This window comes from Solanum verrucosum, unplaced genomic scaffold (assembly GCF_900185275.1).
Source record: "Solanum verrucosum unplaced genomic scaffold, falcon-dt-bn FXZP01000271.1, whole genome shotgun sequence".
Lineage (NCBI taxonomy): Eukaryota > Viridiplantae > Streptophyta > Magnoliopsida > Solanales > Solanaceae > Solanum > Solanum verrucosum.
In genome coordinates, this window is record NW_026019951.1 from 1718092 (window position 1) to 1737360 (window position 19269).

At 35.8% G+C, this 19269-nt stretch overlaps 1 protein-coding gene across 1 annotated transcript in view; it reads right to left on the reverse strand.

Moving 5' to 3' along the window:
- LOC125814082 (uncharacterized) overlaps positions 1 to 17718 on the reverse strand; it is a 34705-nt gene extending 16987 nt beyond the window's left edge. The window contains exons 1-7 of the mRNA XM_049493531.1: positions 17277 to 17718; positions 16247 to 16403; positions 14837 to 15036; positions 14570 to 14749; positions 13854 to 13966; positions 13286 to 13495; positions 12918 to 13025 (exon numbers count right to left, since the gene is read on the reverse strand). Of these exons, the coding sequence (XP_049349488.1) occupies positions 12918 to 13025; positions 13286 to 13495; positions 13854 to 13966; positions 14570 to 14749; positions 14837 to 15036; positions 16247 to 16403; positions 17277 to 17718 (1410 nt within the window). The remainder of the gene's footprint in view (positions 1 to 12917; positions 13026 to 13285; positions 13496 to 13853; positions 13967 to 14569; positions 14750 to 14836; positions 15037 to 16246; positions 16404 to 17276) is intronic.
- Positions 17719 to 19269: the final 1551 nt, after the last annotated feature.

The window sequence follows — 19269 nt, forward strand, 5'->3', positions numbered from 1 at the left end:
AAAGGATAAACATTAATAAAAGGCAATTATGTTTAACACCGAGTGAATATGAAAATGAGATGAAAGATTTTACATCAGTTAGTCTGAATTTCCAAATGGTACCTTTTACGTCAGTTAGTCTGGGTTCCCAAAACAGTTTTCTCATGAGATGGAAACCTTATACGTCAGTTAGTTCGGGTTTCTAGAATTAATCTCCTTATCCCGTAACTATGTGCCCACATAGGTCTTTAGCTAGTGGATCCACCTAGGCTATCAATCATGAGTTCTACCTTAGGCAAGTAGGACACCTCTTTTTGGTGTGGGGGCATGATATCGGATTCCATGTAGCTCACATGGTCTATGTCGGTTAAGGCTATATTTCCCAACATGATAAGAATATGAACTATGACAAGAACATGAACATCAACGATGACTTATGACTTCTCAAGAAATTCTACTTAATGTGAGTGGGGGTATGGGACTTCATTCATGCGTGCACAAGTAGACTTTGAGAGGTGTTGTGGTGTGATTCTTGTATGCTATGAGTATACATGAATTGTGTATGCTTAGTGTGGATTGTTGCTAGGAGTGACATTCTTTGACATGAATTTATGAATATGAAGGTATCCTTGTCTATAAGTATTGTCTATGATGAGGACCAAGTTATGGTAAGCATAATTATGGTGGCCTAAAGTGGTACTTAGTATTAGATAGGATTATGGGATCTTATCTATGCATTGCACAAGTATAGCTTAGGGTTACTTATGTGATGGTTTCACTTATGTTGTACACTAATGTGCATGATGACTTTTAAACTTGATAAAGTGCATGCTTTCAACTGAAATGTCCCTTTTTGGATCTTTTCAATGATTTTATGCATGGCTATCATACTTGGTGCATTTTTGTACTCAATGATTTTATGCATGGCTATCATACTTGGTGCATTTTTGTACTAACCCTTATTTTCTACATTTTCTATAATTGTAGGTCCCGGTTGTTGAAGTTGCTTCTCCTAGTGTTCAAGCTTGGATTGATATAATTCAATCATTAGAAATGTTTTTGAAAGGAACCCATGGTATTGAAGACAAACCCTATCTTTTGGGAATTCTAGCTTTGAAATTGGGGGTTTAGGAGGGGCTACATGGATGAATTATATCCATGGATGAATTCTATCCATACCTTGATGAAGAATTCACACAAATTTGAGGAGAAACGCTTGATTCTTCAACCCTAGCTTCCACTTTTTTGTTCTTCTTTCTTGGAGTTCTAGAGAGAGAATATTTTTTGGGAAAGTTGGTTATTGATTTAGGTTTTTGGGATGTTATGAGGTGAATGGTTGGTTAATGACTTAAAAAAAATGACCTCACCTAACATTAACGTAAAAAGTAATTACCTAAACTACCCCTAGATTAACCGAGAATGGGACATCTCACAGTCCCCCTCCATAAGCCACCACTTACGGGGCGTGGACTGACCCACGACCCATAGTGATGGGGCATGGGTTGGGTCTACAGATCCTAATCTTGTCCCTTGAACCACGAGACCAGACCACAAGGCGTGGACCCACCCACGGGATGTTGGTCCTTCCATAGGTCAAGGTCTTGGGCTCAATTTGGGTACAAGGTTTGGGTCCTCCTCAAGGACCCTTGGTTAGTTCTTGTGGGGGTCGTACCTTAATGTTAAAGCCCTAACACTTCATTCTAAGTATGAGAAGCAAATTTTACGACCCTAACCTTTGCGACAAGTTCTAGTTAAGCCTACTAGTTTTCGGGATGTTACATTATCTCCCCCTTGGGAACATTCTTCCTCGAATGACGATCTAGACACCTTACGGAATTCAAGATTCGAGACTAGCAGCCCATCATGCATGCAACATTAAAATAATGCACAGTTCAAAAGGGGAAACATCAACTCTATCTCAATATACTCTATGCAACAGAAGTAAGTAGGAACTACATCTAACAAACCATTACGCACGAAAACTCAACATTTCACATATTCATAGGAGGAACTACCTTCTCCAACCTAAAGCATGCTCAAATTAATAACATGAAGCCAACTATGCAATTACTCTCAAAAGCATACTAAAGAATGTTCGACAATTCATCTCAGGAAGCATATAGGCAACTCATAATAAATGCACAACAACATGAGGAGCATATAAATCATGAAATTCCATTTTCTTACTAATCATGAACTTTCTCAAGAATATGCATAACATAAGGAGATAACGGAAATTTCTAAAACACACATGATTCCAAAATATAAAACAAGCCAAAAAGGAACTCTTTGTCTCAAGCTAGAATCTCCCCCGGGAGGAAGCCCCTACTGAAATCCTCAAGTACCACTTCTTTCAAAGAACACCAAACATAACCAAAATTCATAATATTCTTACCGGGTTCTAAAACCGCTAGAGGTCTAATCAAATGGTAACCATCCTTTCCAAGGATAACATAAAAGTCTAATAAGTAGCATCAAAATCTAATAAAACATTTACATCTATATTGAACTATCAACATATCGGTGCCTTCATCCGTAGAGCCTTCTTGGTCCTTTCTAGACCGGAGTGCATAGAAGCGAACATACTTTGGAGCATTATGATCTGGTTCACTAGGAGAAGCTTGATTGGCTTCTCTTCCTTTAGCCATAAGCATCGGGAAATCTCTCATCTTGTCACGACTCTTTACTCAACTAAAGCAACCATTCGTGCTGGCTAGGAACTTAACATCATGTTACTTTCCACACATGACACATGTAGATCTTTCAAGAGAAGACCCACCTCCATTTCCTCTTTGAGATTTAGGGTTAGATACCATATCCTTGATGACTCTAGGGGATGCATTAGAGGAGCTTTGGTTGGAGAACCTTTGCTTAAACCTTGGTTGACCTTTGCTTAAACCTTGGTTGACCTCGTTCATCGGACCTAGCATTGGAGAAGTTCCCATCACCGATTCTAGCTCTCATCACCTCTGTATCCTTTTTCTTGGAGTTTCGCATCCTCCATTTGTTGGGCATACACCATAAGATGTGAGATATTCATATTATCATGGAGCATTGCCGTACGACATTCTTTTCTTAACAATTTGGACACACCTGTCAAGAACGAACTCATCTCATCCCTTGAATTCATCACCAAAGTTGGGGTATACTTGGAAAATTGAGAGAACTTTAGTGCATACTCTTTCACGCTCATGCTTCCTTGATGAAGTTTAATGACCTCTTCAAAATTAGTTTATCTCAACTCTCGGGGAAAGAAGCTATCCAGAAATGCTGATTTAAACACTTCCAACTCTATGGGACCTGCCCCTACCGGCCTATTGTTCTTCCATTATTTATACCATACTTGAGCAACACTTTTCAATTGATAAGCGGACAGCTCCGCTTTTTCTACGGAAATCACCCCCATAATATCTAGTACCTTGTAAACCTCATCCACAAATTCTTGAGGGTCCTGCTCCAGTTTGGAGACATGAAATTTGGGGTGGGGGGGGTTTATTCTAGTAAAATCTTTCACTCTCGAAGCCGCCGAATTCATGTTAGGGTTCATGGGAACAATCACCTCTTTATTGGCTTAGGTCGTCATGACTGGGGCTTGAGTTGTCATAGCTTGGGCCAATATTTGGAAAGACGACCTAACCTCCGCATTCGACATAATCGGAGACAGAGAAGCTTGGTTACCTTGAGGATCCTCCTCATTCACATTGTCACCCTCCATTCTTCTAGCCTTAGCCCTTCGTGTATTCATATCCTTAAGACACAAGGGATGGATTAGGAGAGGGAATTTATTGAGTTAAAAATCTACAGCACGACTTAAGAGTAATGAAAGAAGTGTAATTTCCTAATCTTGTAGCCTCTCATTCATAAATGTGGAACGCTTCACACTATGAGCAAGACTCTACTAGACGTAGCTTATGAGACATCATCCTAGAATCATTTTAAACCTTGTGCTCTGATTACAATGTTTGTCACGATCAAGGGGTACCCCTAGATGTAACAAGGCACATAGAACCCTAAAAGGTACCATGTTAGCATCTCATAACATAAGTATAGAACAATAAATACTAAACTCATTTCATGTATTAAAAGTTTTTTCTTCATAAAAGCAAAGCGGAAGTCTAGACTTTTTTCAATAGTCCATCTATTACAATCCTTGAATCAAAAATAGGGACATACCCCTTACAACATAGTTCAAAAATGAAATACTAGAAAGAAACTAAAAATGACCCATTCGTCCTCGAATCATTGAGGCCTCACCACTAGCTAGGAGAATAGTCGATCCAACCTTTAACCAATAGAAGATCACCTCAAGAACCGAAGCCTACAGTTTTAGAAAAATGTAGAAAATATGGGTTAGTACAAAATGGACTAAGTATGATAGTCATGCAATAAAACTTTGAAACATGCAAAAAGGGACATTTTAGTTGAAACTATGCTATATGCCAATTTTGAACATCATCATAGAAACAGTTGGAAAACGTCAGTCAAAAACATAACTCATGTATAGATCACCATACCATAAAGGATAACAACATAATCATAAGCATAAAATACATCATAGACATAATGTAACCATTAAGAATCATAAGGCATAGTTCATACATATAGTGAAATACTTAGATCTTCATATCATAATAGAACTATTTCATAAGTAACCCTAAGTTATACTTTTGCAATGCAGAGATAAGATCTCATAATCCCATCTATACTAAGTACCACTTTTAGGCCACCATAATATACTTATCGTTCCTTGATCTCATCCTTAGTTTAATGCTCATAGGCAAGAAAACATTTATCTTTAGTAACTCATATCAAGGAAAGCAACTCATAGCATGATCCACTTTATGCATACATCAATTCATAAACCTTCATGACATAAGAGGAACACACCATAACAAATCTCAAAGCCTACGTGTGCAATGCATGAATGAAGTCCCATACCCCCACCCACACTAAGTAGAGCTTTATGAGGACAAATAGTTCATAATCATTTATTGTCAGGATAAACCTTAACCGACATAGTCCATGTGAGAAAATCATGGAATCCTGTGTCTCCCATGCCGGAAAGAGTTAGTCTACTTGCTTAAGGTAGAACCGTTAACATAGCTTAGGTGGAATCCACTAGCTAAGGTCCTATGCGGGCACATAGTTATGGGACAAGGAGGTTGCTACTTGATACCCCGCCACAACTCACGTGAGTGCTTCCATCTCATCAATATCCACTCGGTGCTAAGCGTTATTCTCCATGTAGTACTTATCATATAATTACTTGATTTCATTTGTATGGTCATGTATAAACACTCAATCCAACATCATTCATAGGATAGCTCATTGATCCAATAGGTGAGAATAGCCTATCATCCTACGAATCGTCATATTGTGAGAAAACTATTCACAACATGTCATCATCATTCATAACTGTATAATTGAGAATAGCCTTTCAATCAACATTACATCATTGTCATAGTCATGGAAACTTCATTTTCAAAGTATTCTTAAAGCACATACATAAATCTCATAATCATGTATAATTCTTATGCTTTGCCCTTCCAGGACCATAGATCACATTCAATCAACACATCTATAATTACTACATCAGACATGGGTAATATCATAATTCAATTAGTTCAATTACTACAAGCATAATCACTTGACATACTTCTATAATCAACAACCCACATCACAACATAATTGAGTAATATGGGGTTTCATGGTTTCTTGAGGGATTTCAACTTACAAGACATAGGAAATCATCAATTAATACATAATACATCATAATTAAATGATTAAAAACGTTTTGAAAGGAACCCATGGGATTGAAGAAAAACCCTAACTTTTGGGATTTCTAGCTTAGAAATCGGGGGTTCAGGAGGGGCTCCATGGATGAATTACATCCATGGATGAAGAGCTACCATACCTTGATGAAGAATTACCACAAATTTGAGGAGAAAAGCTTGATTATTCAACCCTAGCTTCCACTTTTTTCTTATTCTTCCTTGGAGTTCTAGAGAGAGAATATTTGGGCAATATTGGTTATTGATTTGGGTTTGTAGGATTTTATGAGGTGAATGGGTTGGGTAATGACTTAAAGAGGCTTATATAGGTATATTAAAACTATAAAAAATGACCTCACTTACTATTAACTTAAAAAGGAATTACGTAAACTATTCTAAGATTAACCGAGAATGGGTAGCTCACAGGCCCCCTCCACGGCCACCACCGACGGGGAGTGGACTGGCCCCATGGCCTGTACTGGTGGGGCGTGGGTTTGGGTACAAGGTTAGGGTCCTCCTCAAGGACCCTTGGTTGGTCCTTGGGGAGGTCGTACCTTGACGTTAAACTCCTAAACCCTTCATTCTAAGTAAGAAAAGCAAATTTTACCACTTTAACCCTTACGAAAAGCTCTAGTTAAGCCTACTCTTTTGATCCATCAATCCCTTCTCTCTCAAATCTAACAGAAAAACCCTAAGAAAAAATCAAAGTAGAAGTCTGCATTAAATATTCTCTCAATCTTTGTCAAGATTATTTCAATCTTTTTCAAGATTCTTCTTCAATGTAAATCTCTCTCCAAGAATTTCATTATTTCCAACTAAAAATCCTTCATACAATTATGAATCAATAATGAAAATCATAATTCTTGGTCATAGAGATTTCGAGAAACTAATTGAAGAATCTCAAGAAAGGTTTTATTGATTGCTTACTTTCAAGATTGGGTTTCAAGACTTCTAATCAAGATTCTTCAAGAACCTTGCTCTTCTAGGTATGTAAGGCTATCATAGTGGTGGACTAGTTCATCCTAACACACTACATCTATTTTTAGATCGGTAAAAGAGTAATCTGGTATTCTTTTAAAAATTATATTCCTAATCATTGATAATAATATAAAACAATAAACACCTTGAAATTGTTTTGCAAGTGAATCCATGCCATAGATTGAAAACCCTAGGTTCTTGGAGAAGTTGAACTTTGACAAATAGAGTTTTGAAGGGCTTTATGGAAGAAAGGTATCCATAAATCAACACTACCATACCTTCAAGGAGATTTCCACATGAAATTGAAGGGGAAATGTGAGTTCTTGAGCCTTTGTCTCCTAGTTCTTCTTCTTCTTCAATGGTGTTTTCTAGTAAGAGAAATTTTGGAGGAGAGAGCTTTTGATTTGGGTCTTCTGAAAATGAGTTAGTTTGTTTAGTTTAGGGGTCTTATTAAGTCTTTACAGGTGTCTTAAATAATATTAAACAACCTTACTTAGTTAGTTAATTAATCCTAATCCCCCTCAATGTGTGGATGGCAAGTGAGTGCCGGCTTTTCAAAGAGATATTTGGATCCATCCTTGTCAACAGGAGAAGGGAATAGGCCTTGAGGGTAATGTCGGAGCCTCTGCCTAGCCCACACCAAGGCGAGGCACGTCTTTTCCAAGGAAATAATGATGACTGCGTGGGTGGGGTCACTCCCTGTTCTGGTAATTCGTGCTTTTGTTCAGAGAGTGGGAGGACCAGGGGAGGCCAAGCCTCGACCCATGATCCCCACCTACAGGGCGTGGGTCCACCCACTATTCGTGGGTGTCCATCCGTAAGCCCTGTTATTTTTTTTACAGCTTTTTGGGCCTTATCTTAGGTCCTCCTCAAGGACCCTTGGTTGGTCCTTGGGGAGGTCGTACCTTGACGTTAAACCCCTAAACCCTTCATTCTAAGTAAGAGAAGCAAATTTTACCACTTTAACCCTTACGAAAAGCTCTAGTTAAGCCTACTAACTTCCGGGGTGTTCCAATTGTGTTGGGTTTGTTTGCCAACACGCCAATCAAGAGTTTATTTTACGAATTTCATCTATGAGATTGAGTATGTTGATAATCTCGATGAGTTCTTGAGGTTTAGTGCTTCATTCTTTGATAATGAAGTTCTTGTTGAGTTCTTGAGGTTAGAGTTGGGAATTTCTTGACTAATATAAGCCTCAAACCAATTAGATTTTCATCTTTTGATCCATCATTCCCTTTTCTCTTAAATCCAACAGAAAACCCTAAGAAAAAAATCAAAGTTGAAGTCTCCATTAAATATTCTCTCAATCTTTGTCAAGATTATTTCAATCTTTTTCAAGATTCTTCTTCAATGTAAATCTCTCTCCAAGAATTTCATTATTCCAACTAAAAATCCTTCATACAATTATGAATCAATAATGAAAATCATAATTCTTGGTCATAGAGATTTCAAGAAACTAATTCAAGAATCTCAAGAAAGGTTTTATTGATTGCTTACTTTCAAGATTGGGTTTCAAGACTTCTAATGAAGATTCTTCAAGAACCTTGTTCTTCTAGGTATGTAAGGCTATCATAGTGGTGGACTAGTTCATCCTAACACACTACATCTATTTTTAGATCAGTAAAAGAGTAATCTGGGATTCTTTCCCTAGATTTTAGTATACATGAGATAAGTTGATTTTTAGTTCTTGAGTTCATGTTTCTTTTAAAAACTATATTCCTAATCATTGAGTTTCTATGTTGTTATTGAGATCGTAGAGTTGATTTGTTCATGTCTATATTTCAGCATGAACCCTATTTTGTACATTCAACGATAGCTCTAGGGTTCTCATGAAAAGAATGCCATAAGAATCGAATCATGGTCCTTCATTACATGCTTATACGCATGAAAGGAATGCCACTAGCCTATCGATTCATGGTACATTGACTCATTAAGAAAGGAATGCCACTAGCTTATTGATTCTAGAGTCTTCATTACATTAGATCACGTATGAAAAGAATGCCTAAAGCCCATCAATTCATAACTATCAAGTCAATAAACATTCATCACTCATATATGAAAGGAATGTCATAGCCTATCGATTTTTATTCATCAAGTCAAGACACATTCATTATTCAAGAAAATGATGCATGAGTCTACCAATTCTAGATTCAACATTCACTATAGAAATCCTTAACATTCCATTCACAAGTACGATATCATGATAATACTTTAATTCATTAAACTATGCCTTTGAGGCCATGATCACAATATACAAAGAAATTAAACACCTCCACCTTTCAAGTGGATCAACATCACTAACACAATTCTACTACAATAAGTAATTAGGTCAAACTTACCCTTCCAAGGCTATAACCACAAGTCCTCAATTCACCAACAATTCACCATAATTAAGTATAGATAATGATACAATTCAATAATCTACATCAATCTAAGCACAAATCCACCATCACCCATTCATAATCAAACTAACCCACTTCATAAATCATAAATTAGAATTGAGAAGAATCATGGGTCCATGGAGTAAAATCATCAATTAAACATCAATACAATCAATATATGACAATAGAAACCATTTGAATTTATTTGGAGAAAGAACCCATGAGATTGAGTAAAACCCTTGATTTTTCATGAACTTTGAAACTTTGAAAACTTATTCGAAATTGACTCTAGGGTGATAACTAACCCTAGATGAAGGATCACCATACCTTTACTAAGATTCCCCAAGAAATTTGATGAAGAAAGACTTGACTCCAAACCCTAGCTCCCACTTCTTCTTCTTTCTTGAGTTACAAAGAGAAATATTGAGAGAAGAAGAACTTTGGGGTTTTGATTTGGGTCTTTTGATTAATGAGGGGAAATAGGTGTTTAAAGACTTAAAACTATATATATAATATCTATTCAGAACGACCCCACATCAATACAACTTAAATAAGAATTTACCAAAAACACCCTCAGTTAGACAGCCCCGTCAGTGACCAAGGTCACTTGTACAGACCCTGAAGGGGGACCACGGCCCGCGGTCCCTAGGAAGTAGCTCCCTCGACCTTGCTAAACCTCCACATGGCCAAGTAATCTTCACGGCCACTTCTACGGGCCGTGGTCAAGACCACTGTCCGCGAAGTGGTTTGTGGAACTTGGGCAGTAGCTTGGCCAAGTTGCCTTGCTTGCCATGCCACCAAGTGACCTTCATAGCCACTTCTACGGACCGTGGTCAAGACCACTGACTGTGAGAAGTGGTCCGTGGTCATGAGGCAGTTCTTAGCCATGGTTTTGCAGCCTTGGCCTTTAGCTTAGGCTTCACCCCCTTGGCTTGGCACAAGCCCTTGCAACCCTTAATCAATCATCAAAAGGGTTTTTCAACTACGGAGTCTAACACATGCCTTGATGTTGACTCATAAACCAAAGTTAGGGACAACATAACACAACATTAAACCTCATACCAAACTCAAACACACACACGTTAGGCTCTAGTTTAACCTATCATTTTCCGAGTCGTTACATTATCTCCCATACACTACAAGAAAAACAGCCTCTAAGGAAGGGAAATATGGTCCTAAAAAATTCAAATCTGGTCCCAAATAGTCTATTGAGACGGGAAAATGCTGGTCGCCACCCGTCCTAGAATGCTTCTTCACTAAAGGTCAATTGGGACGAGTTCTTTTCACTGGTCGCTGAATGAGTTTAGAGACGGGATTACTGCTAGTCGCCAAAATACTTTGAAGATTGTATATCTCATCCCAAATAGAGGATTTTCTTCTTTGAAAACTAGTCATTTTCTCGTCATTAAATCCCTTTAGGGACTAGCAACGAACTTGCCCTAGATTGCTCTTTAGGGACGAGCAACTATCTCGTCCTAGATTACTTTTTCTTGATGAGCAACCACGTCGTTTTAGATTGTTCTCGCGACTAGAAACACCTCGTCCTAGATGATATTTTAGGGACAAGAGGTTGTCTAATCCTAGATGAAACTTTTAGAGACAAGAAACTATCTCGTCTTAGATGATATTTTAGAGACGAGCAAAATTTTTGGTCTCTAACTGATTATCAGTACTTCTGGAACTTCATTTCACTAAAATAATATAAATTTCATCAATAAATATAAGATTTCTACGGCAAATCTCCATACAAAAGGCTGATATAAAATAAAAAATAAAGGTAAACATCCCATGGTGTTAAGTTTCAATATTTGTTTAACAAAAAAACGGTTAGCAAATTAACAATATCTCAAGAAAAATAATAATAGTCTTGTGCATCTTCTATACTTGCATCTTGACTTGTAGCTTCAATCTTCACAAAAGTACACCGAAATTCACCAAGGATTATCCAAAAATATTAACGAGCTGCAAGAACATATAAGAAAAATTGAGTAAGAAAACTTTGATATTGTATCCCAAGTCTTATAAAATGACTACAGATTACATTTATTATAAATGCATTAAATCCCAGACAGCTGTAGACTACATTAATTCACTGTGTATAGTTCTGCAGAAAATTAAAAAACATGCGCACACAGTTGTACAAAACTAAAAAAACAGAGGAAAAAGATGTGTGGATGCTATTGTATTTGTATAAAATGGAAACAATACAGATTAAGAAGGTTGTAATCTTTTAAACAATTCTATTTCCGGCGAAGATACCGCTACAGCCGCCTAAACAGAGTTTCTAATTCGCTGCTTCAAAATTTCAGCAAATACAAGCTCAATCCTTATTCATTCGTAAAATGGCAAACAGTCGCACTATTGTTCTCACACAGACATCTCAAAACTGAGCAACTCGCACTTTCATGGATTACGAGTAAATAAGTTATACAATGGATGGAATTTGTGCGTTGTAGGCGAAGAAACTCAAGGAATTGAACCCAGCAATCATAGAAATCAGTTACGACATCTCATATCATTACAATTTCATAGATGACCTTGCTGATATGAGTGCATTAGTGTATGATCACTCAATACAGGCTTACCTCCCCTATGACCAGCAGTGTATAAAACAGAAAACATTGCAACACTTGAAAATTGGCATCGCAGAGATAATATATCTTAAAGGCTAGTTTCTGTATACCATTTTCACTTAATTTTCTGATAGCTTTTATGAAGAGAAGAGTTGTCGATTGGAAGATTCATGTCAGGAGTAAAACTCTACGTATAATACGCCTCTTTTCCCTGAAATTCAAATCCTATCTGCAGAGCTACAAGTGGGAAACCAACTGTTGTCGGAATTGAACCTATACTGGTGTTGCAATTCAAATCATGGATGTATAACTATGCAGAGTTAGTTCTGTAAATTGAGCACTTTAAACTTGCTAATAATTTTATCTCTCAGCTACTTGTAGTGGATATAGAAGTTCCTCTTTCCCTGTTTTATCAACCAAATCAGCATCTTTACTAGAATCTACTTAACGGAACTAGTCATCATTCTGCTGAAACATTAAATTTTCCACTTCACAGGGAAAAGTTTCAGTATCTTGTTCATGACAGATCCCAAAAAGCAATACAGTTTTCCATCATCAATCCAACAAACAAATAATAACCTGATATGTATCATGATCATAACACAAATATGTCAAAAAACCACCAGTTAAGAGAAGATAATCACAAGTGAAGAATTCCTTTAAATAGACATATCAATAATAATACAAAAGCTGATGGAAACCATGTCAATTATCAATCTATCGTCTTCTAGTTTCAAAAAGGATATGCTATATGTTCATTCCTCTCTTCATTAGTTTCATAAGAGTTCAGCCATACACTAACTGCTTAAACAACTATCCACAAATAGAGTTTGGTAAATTGTTACTTGATCAGCAAAAGAAGTCAGTGGTCATTCAGTTGATATGGGTGATGTCATATGCGGGTTATGAGATTGTTGAGCAGCAAAGAATTCTTGCATTTTTCTTATTTCTTTCATCTCATCTTCTAAGGTAGACAAGCGATCATTCAAGGATTTGTTTTTCTCATTCAAAAATTTATTTTCCTCTTTCATTCATCTTCTAAGGTAGACAAGCTATCATTCAAGGATTTTTATTTCTACCTGAGACAGTAATTCAGTCTTTGAAAAAGTGCCACATCTCATGTCATTTGCCTTTACTGGCCACCACCAAAGCCAAATACAAGGCTACGAGTTTGAGGTCCACAACACTTTCAACAGATCCCATAATAATTTTAAGTAATTTACATATGAATTTACCAAACGCACATGTTTTTCAATAACTTCTGGTTCAACAAGCATGTTATCTTTCTTACGAGTCTCGAAGAAAATAGTTGCCAAATTTGGCAGATTGCCATCTTTTCCGCCCTTTACATCACAGAGAAAACATGTCAAATAGCACTTCTTAAATATTTTCTTTAGGAATGTAATTTTTCGATAATACCTCTGATAAATAATCTCTCTAATAGGCTTGCTAAATATGATGATACATCTTTAACTTAGCTCGATTTTAAACTTTAATAACTAAGAAAATTACAGAGTTAAAAAAGAAGTTTCACATCTAAATATCACGTTGAGTTGCAAAATGGATGCTTCGAAAATATAGACTATTAGATCACTAGGCATACCTGAAAACTTTCGGAAAAAAAATATTCCTTAACTAACCACTCCCATTCCTTCTTTTCGACTCCCTTTGGAATATTCTTCAGAGCCTGAACGATTGGCTTATTTTTCACATAAGTAGCATGCAAGTATCCTCTCCATTTGTTCCATAACTCATTCATCCATCCAAATATATGGTCTCGATGATCATTCAAGTCAACACTCTCAAATTTATCCTACAATAATTAAAAAGTGAGTTTAAATAAAAAAGGAGAGTGAACATTGTCGGTCAAATATACAAAAGTATGTATTAATGGTTGTAATTCACTAGTGTAGTCTTATTAGTATACATCCTTCGTTTTATCTTTATGATTAGCTGATTAGATTTATGTAATAATTAACCGACAACACAAAAAACCAGAATATAAAGACAATGATGATGTAATTAAAAATTGGAACCATAATAGCTGCCCACATGTGATCTAATTTATGTTGCTTAATTTCACTCCACGATGATACTCCCAGTGGACACATATTACAGTCACGAATAACTTTTCCCAAGTGCCTTGAAAACAGGTTTCTATTTGTTCCAACCGTTCGATTATTGTAAAATGTTGCTTTCAACCTCTTTCCAGCTTCAAGTGATGCAACTTCTTTACACTTGTTTCTCCCTCGAACTCTTTTTACCTTTCTAGGATTAGATGATCCTATAATTGTATAATTTAGTAGAACTGTTGCAATAAAATTTAATTTTACAGATAGATAGTGCATCGATTCGTAAATTTTCATACCTGTTTCAGTTGTTTGGGAAGGCTACATAACTTGATCAATAGAACTAGGGGATTTGGCTTGTGTGTTCTCTTTCTCAAGGACCAGGGTATTTTTATCGATGGATGGCAATCCTTGACTAGATTTCACAACATTTTCAGAAACTCCTAAAGATGAGCATAAAGATCTAGATGTTTATTTTCTGTTATATATGGGATAAGAAACAGAAGTTTTAAAAAAATACTTGTTTCGACTTCTTCGGTACATGTCTTTACTTGATTAGTAAATGAACGAAAGGGATTAGGAACTTGACTACAAGACATGGTGGAGTTTTTATGTCTAGTTCCTCGTCCCTTACCAATAGCACTTGCAGAAAACAAATCACTTTTATTTTAATTCAATTTCACTGTGAATATTTGACAAAGTATTGTATTGAATGTAAATTAATTCTACAAAAATTAAGGCCTCAACTCGTGAGACTTGACATTACAAGGAATATGGATAAAATTAGCAACAAGAGCACGAGTCATGAAAAAACATACTTGTTTCAACATCATTGATGTATTGCTTAGCTTGCTTGGTAGTTGGATGAAATGAAGTATTAACTTGCATATACTCTTTCTCAAGAAACATATTGGACTTCTCATTTATTGCTCTCTTTTCATGACTAGAAGACATTGGGACGTTGGTAAGTTGTTGTTGTCGTCCCTTCTCAATAGCACCTGTAGAAAAGTAACACTCATCGATAAATTGATAGAAGATATGTATATATATGCAATAAAGAACTCCACATACATTCAAAAGCTTACTTGTTTCAACTTCTTGGATGTATTTCTTAACCAGATCACTAGATTGAAATAATGAACTCTTAGTTGAAAATTTTCCTTTTGATGTCAAAGATTTAAGCCCTCGTCCTCTTCCTCTTCCAATTGCCCCAGGCGCAACAAATGAGTATCTAATAGTACTCTTCATAATTGATCCATACTCATTTTTAGTTTTCATATCGAACCTGCAAAGGATAGAATCAAAGTAATGAAGAATAAAAATTTTAACAGTAAGTTATTATCAAGAATCAAAAGGAGAAATCAATCTCGTGATCGCCTCCTCCCAAACAAGAATCAAGTGCCACAATGTAGTAATAAAAATAATCATGTCTTATAGTTCAGAAAAGATACTTAACCTCATCGATCTGTTGTTTTTCGTTTCTTTTGTGAAGGACTTTCTAAGTCAAGTACAACATCTTCATCATCCATTCGTTTCCCCATCTCATAGGAATCACGAGGTTGAGTCTTCCTCACTACATGCTAACCTTTGTTGGAATTATCACTAGCATAAAACACTTGAGATGCTTGGTTCGCTAAAACAAAAGGCTCATTTGTTTTCAAAAATCTACTATGATTCACACTCACAAAGTCATACTCATCTCTTTTAATTCCTTTTATTTTGTCATACACATCAAACCAGTTACAACGAAACAAAATCACCCTTCTATTCGAGATAAATAGCAATTCAATCACATCTGTTAAAATTCCATAGTAATCAACATTCTCAACTATATTTATCATTCTCGCCAACTACAACAACATCACAATTTTGAGTCCTTAACAATGATCATGATCTTCTATATGAAATTTGTATCCATTGACAATGTAGCCATTAGAATGTGTTGAATATTTAGTAGGACCACGTGAAAGTGAGGGAAGATCTTCCATGAGATGACTATTATCTGTTTTATGCAATTGTGCAACCTAGAAACAAGATAACATTGAATACTTTAGAACGATTAGTTAAGAGTTAAGATATTGAATCTGTTGTTTATATATTTCTCACCTATTTTTAAACCATTCAATAAATTCTCGATCCCATTCTGTATCTGACAAGTTTTGAGCAGTATCTATATGATTTTGTGCAAACTCTCTACAAAATTGAGGTTAACCATAAATTTCATGTAGAAACGATATCACCCTAAAGGAAATAAGAAATGTAAGACGATATAAAAGAACTCTCTATACTCAAGATATGGTATGACTTCATCACAATTCTTCAGAATGTATATATGTGCTTGTTCCAACACATTAGCTTCAAGCTCACATGAAACTTTAGCTCCCAAAATTTTTCCAGGTTGGCAAAATATAGATAAACCCTCATTTGATGTTTTTAAGCCCCCATCATAATTTCTTTCAGGTCGATTGAATTTTGTGTCAATTTTATGCAGATACCTTGAACATAAGGTCATGCATTCATTTGCAATGTAGCCCTCTGCAATAGAACCTTCTGGACATGCCCTATTACCAATGAGAGATTTCAAAAAATATAACCATCGCTCAATAGGATACATCCACCGATAATGAATAGGTCCAGCAATTTCAAGTTCACCTGCTAAATGAATTGGCAAGTGCACCATCACATCAAAAAAAGAAGGAAGAAGACCTTTTCTAACTTGCAAAGTATTATGGGAATTTGTGCTTCAATATGTTTCAAGTCATCAATCCTCAATTCTTTTGCTCCATGAACACAAAAAAAAATTGATAACTCAATAACACGTTCACACACTTGTTTGGACTGCATACCACGAAGAGCAAGAGGAAGTATATGTTGCAAAAGAACATGACAATAATGACTTTTTAATCCAAATATCTTGTGATCTTTCAAGTTTACACATTGAGAAATATTAGATGAAAACCCATCAGGGACCTTTAAATTCTTCAAGGAAAGACATAACTTATGCTTATCTTCAGGCGACAATGTGTAGCACGCAGTTGGAACTTCAACTTTCTCCTCTCTTTGGATAGGGTGCAATTCTGGCCTTAATATTCATCTCCTTCAAGTCTAACCGAGTGTTAATTGTGTCCTTTGTCTTTCCTTTGACATTCATGATTGTCCCTATAATATTATCGCATATATTTTTTCTCAATATGCATGACATCCAAATTATGTCGCAACAAGAGAGATTTCCAATATGGAAGTTCAAAAAAGATACTTTTCTTGTTCCAATTATCCTTTCGCTTTTCATGTGATATCTTCCTCTTTTACTTAGGATCCTTTGTTAATGGTTGCCCTCAAGATCTTGCACTTGATTAAGTATATCAACTCCAGAACATGTTTTCTGTGGGAGCCTTTTCTCTATTGTATCATCAAATGACTTTTTGTCATTCCTCCATCTGTGATCCTTGGGAAGGTAACGTCGATGACCTATAAAGCACTGTTTCTTACAATTAGTCAATCAAATTAAGGATGTGTCTTTATTACAAGATGGACATGCCAATTTTCCTTTTGTACTCCATCTTGATAAATTTTCATATGCTGGAAAATCATTGATAGTCCACAACAAAGAAGCATTCAACTTAAAATTTTGTTTAGTTGATGCATCAAAGGTCTCAATACCAACTTCCCACAACTCCTTTAGTTCCTCTATCAGAGGTTGAAGATATGTATCAATTGCATCTCCAGGACCATTTGGACCAGGAATAAGCATTGACAAGATAAAATTTTCTTGTTTCATACACAACCAAGGTGGTAAGTAATAAGGAATAAGAACCACGGGCCAAATGCTATGTGAGCTTTTTGAATTGCGAAATGGCTGAAATCCATCACTAGTAAATCCAAGTCGAACATTATGGGGTTCGGTTGCAAATGAAGGGTGATGTTCATCGAATGGCTTCCATGCCATTGAATCAGCTGAGTGCCTCATTATTCCATCATTAATTCTTTCATCCTTATGCCATGTTTGTTATGTCTTTGTAGACATAAACAACCTTTGAAGCCTAGACTTTAATGGAAAATAACGCAAACTCTTTGAGGCTATCTTTTTACCCTTTTTATTCCTTGTTTTCCCGGTATGTTTATTCATTTTCCATTTTGCAAGAATCAAGTAAGCTATCCTCCTTCCAATATAACATGCAATCATTAGTACAAGAATCAATTTTGTTGTAAGAAAACCCAACATTTTTAATAACATGCTAAAAGACTCATTACTCCAACGGCCCATAGTCTTGATGTGAAACAATTTAATCAAAGATGAAAGCCTTTGAATTTTGGTATAGTGGCTGCTCCAAATCCTTTAATAAGTTGTAAAATCTTTTAGCTTCAACATTTGGCTCCTCCTCAACTACATCTTAATAACTAGTGTAGGTGGACGCTTCATCAACATTAGCATATAAATCTTTCAACAATTCATGTGCTTCATCTTCACTCTCATAACCTTCTACTTCATCATCAGTTTCATCTTTAGAATTTGACACGAGCTCACCTAAATGATCTCCGTGGTGATACCAAAAAGTATAATTTTGAATTATTCCATATACTTTCAAATGTGTATCAATCGTCTCACGAGTTCCTAATGTTGTATTATAACATTTGTAACATGTACATCGTATTTCATCCTGTTTTTTAATCTCTGAAAAGCATAATCCAAAAACTTTTACACACCATCTAAATAGGCTTGGTCGACCCGATTATAAGAGAAAGTTGCATCCATTTCTTACAAGGTGCCATAAACTTGGAGAATACATAAAAGAGATTAAGAAAATATGAACGATAAGAAAAAGCGTAAGATGCGCACAACTTGTGATTCTGTAACCAGTACTTAAGGAATTAGTTGCATGTAACTACACATTTGGATCAGTTTTAATAAATGTAACCACTTTCCAGCTTGCTCTATCAGCCTTAATAGGTAAACAATAGTTCACTTGTATTTTAGAATAGATTTCTTTAGTTGAATAACTCCCTCTATATTCTCTTTGAACATTGTCTTAATTCATAATCTGAGTGTCTGTTCAATAATAGTTCACTGTTCAGTTTCTTTAGGACAAAAATAGCGATTCAGTTACACAAAAATGAAAGAATATATGGTGCAACTATTAGAATGTATCTTAAAATTATCGAGTTTGCAATGTTTTGAAGCCCAAATGAAACTATTACTGTTTCAACCTACTATAAAAACATATACAAGAGTTAATTTGCATCAATTCTATTATACTTCTTTCATCTTTCATTAGCTTAAGTTAATTTCATTGTGAAAATATGATCGATTCTTTGGCACATACTATACACTATTATGTAAGAAGGAAAGAATCAACAAACCAGATTTAGAGAAGAAAAAAACAACCCGCAAAAGAGGAGAAATAACTGAGATACATGTCTACAGAAATAAGAGATAGATCCCCTTCATTTTTGGGATCATAACACACTATAAAATTGAATCTGTTTTACAATAATGATCAGCAGCTAGTGTGAGCGAACA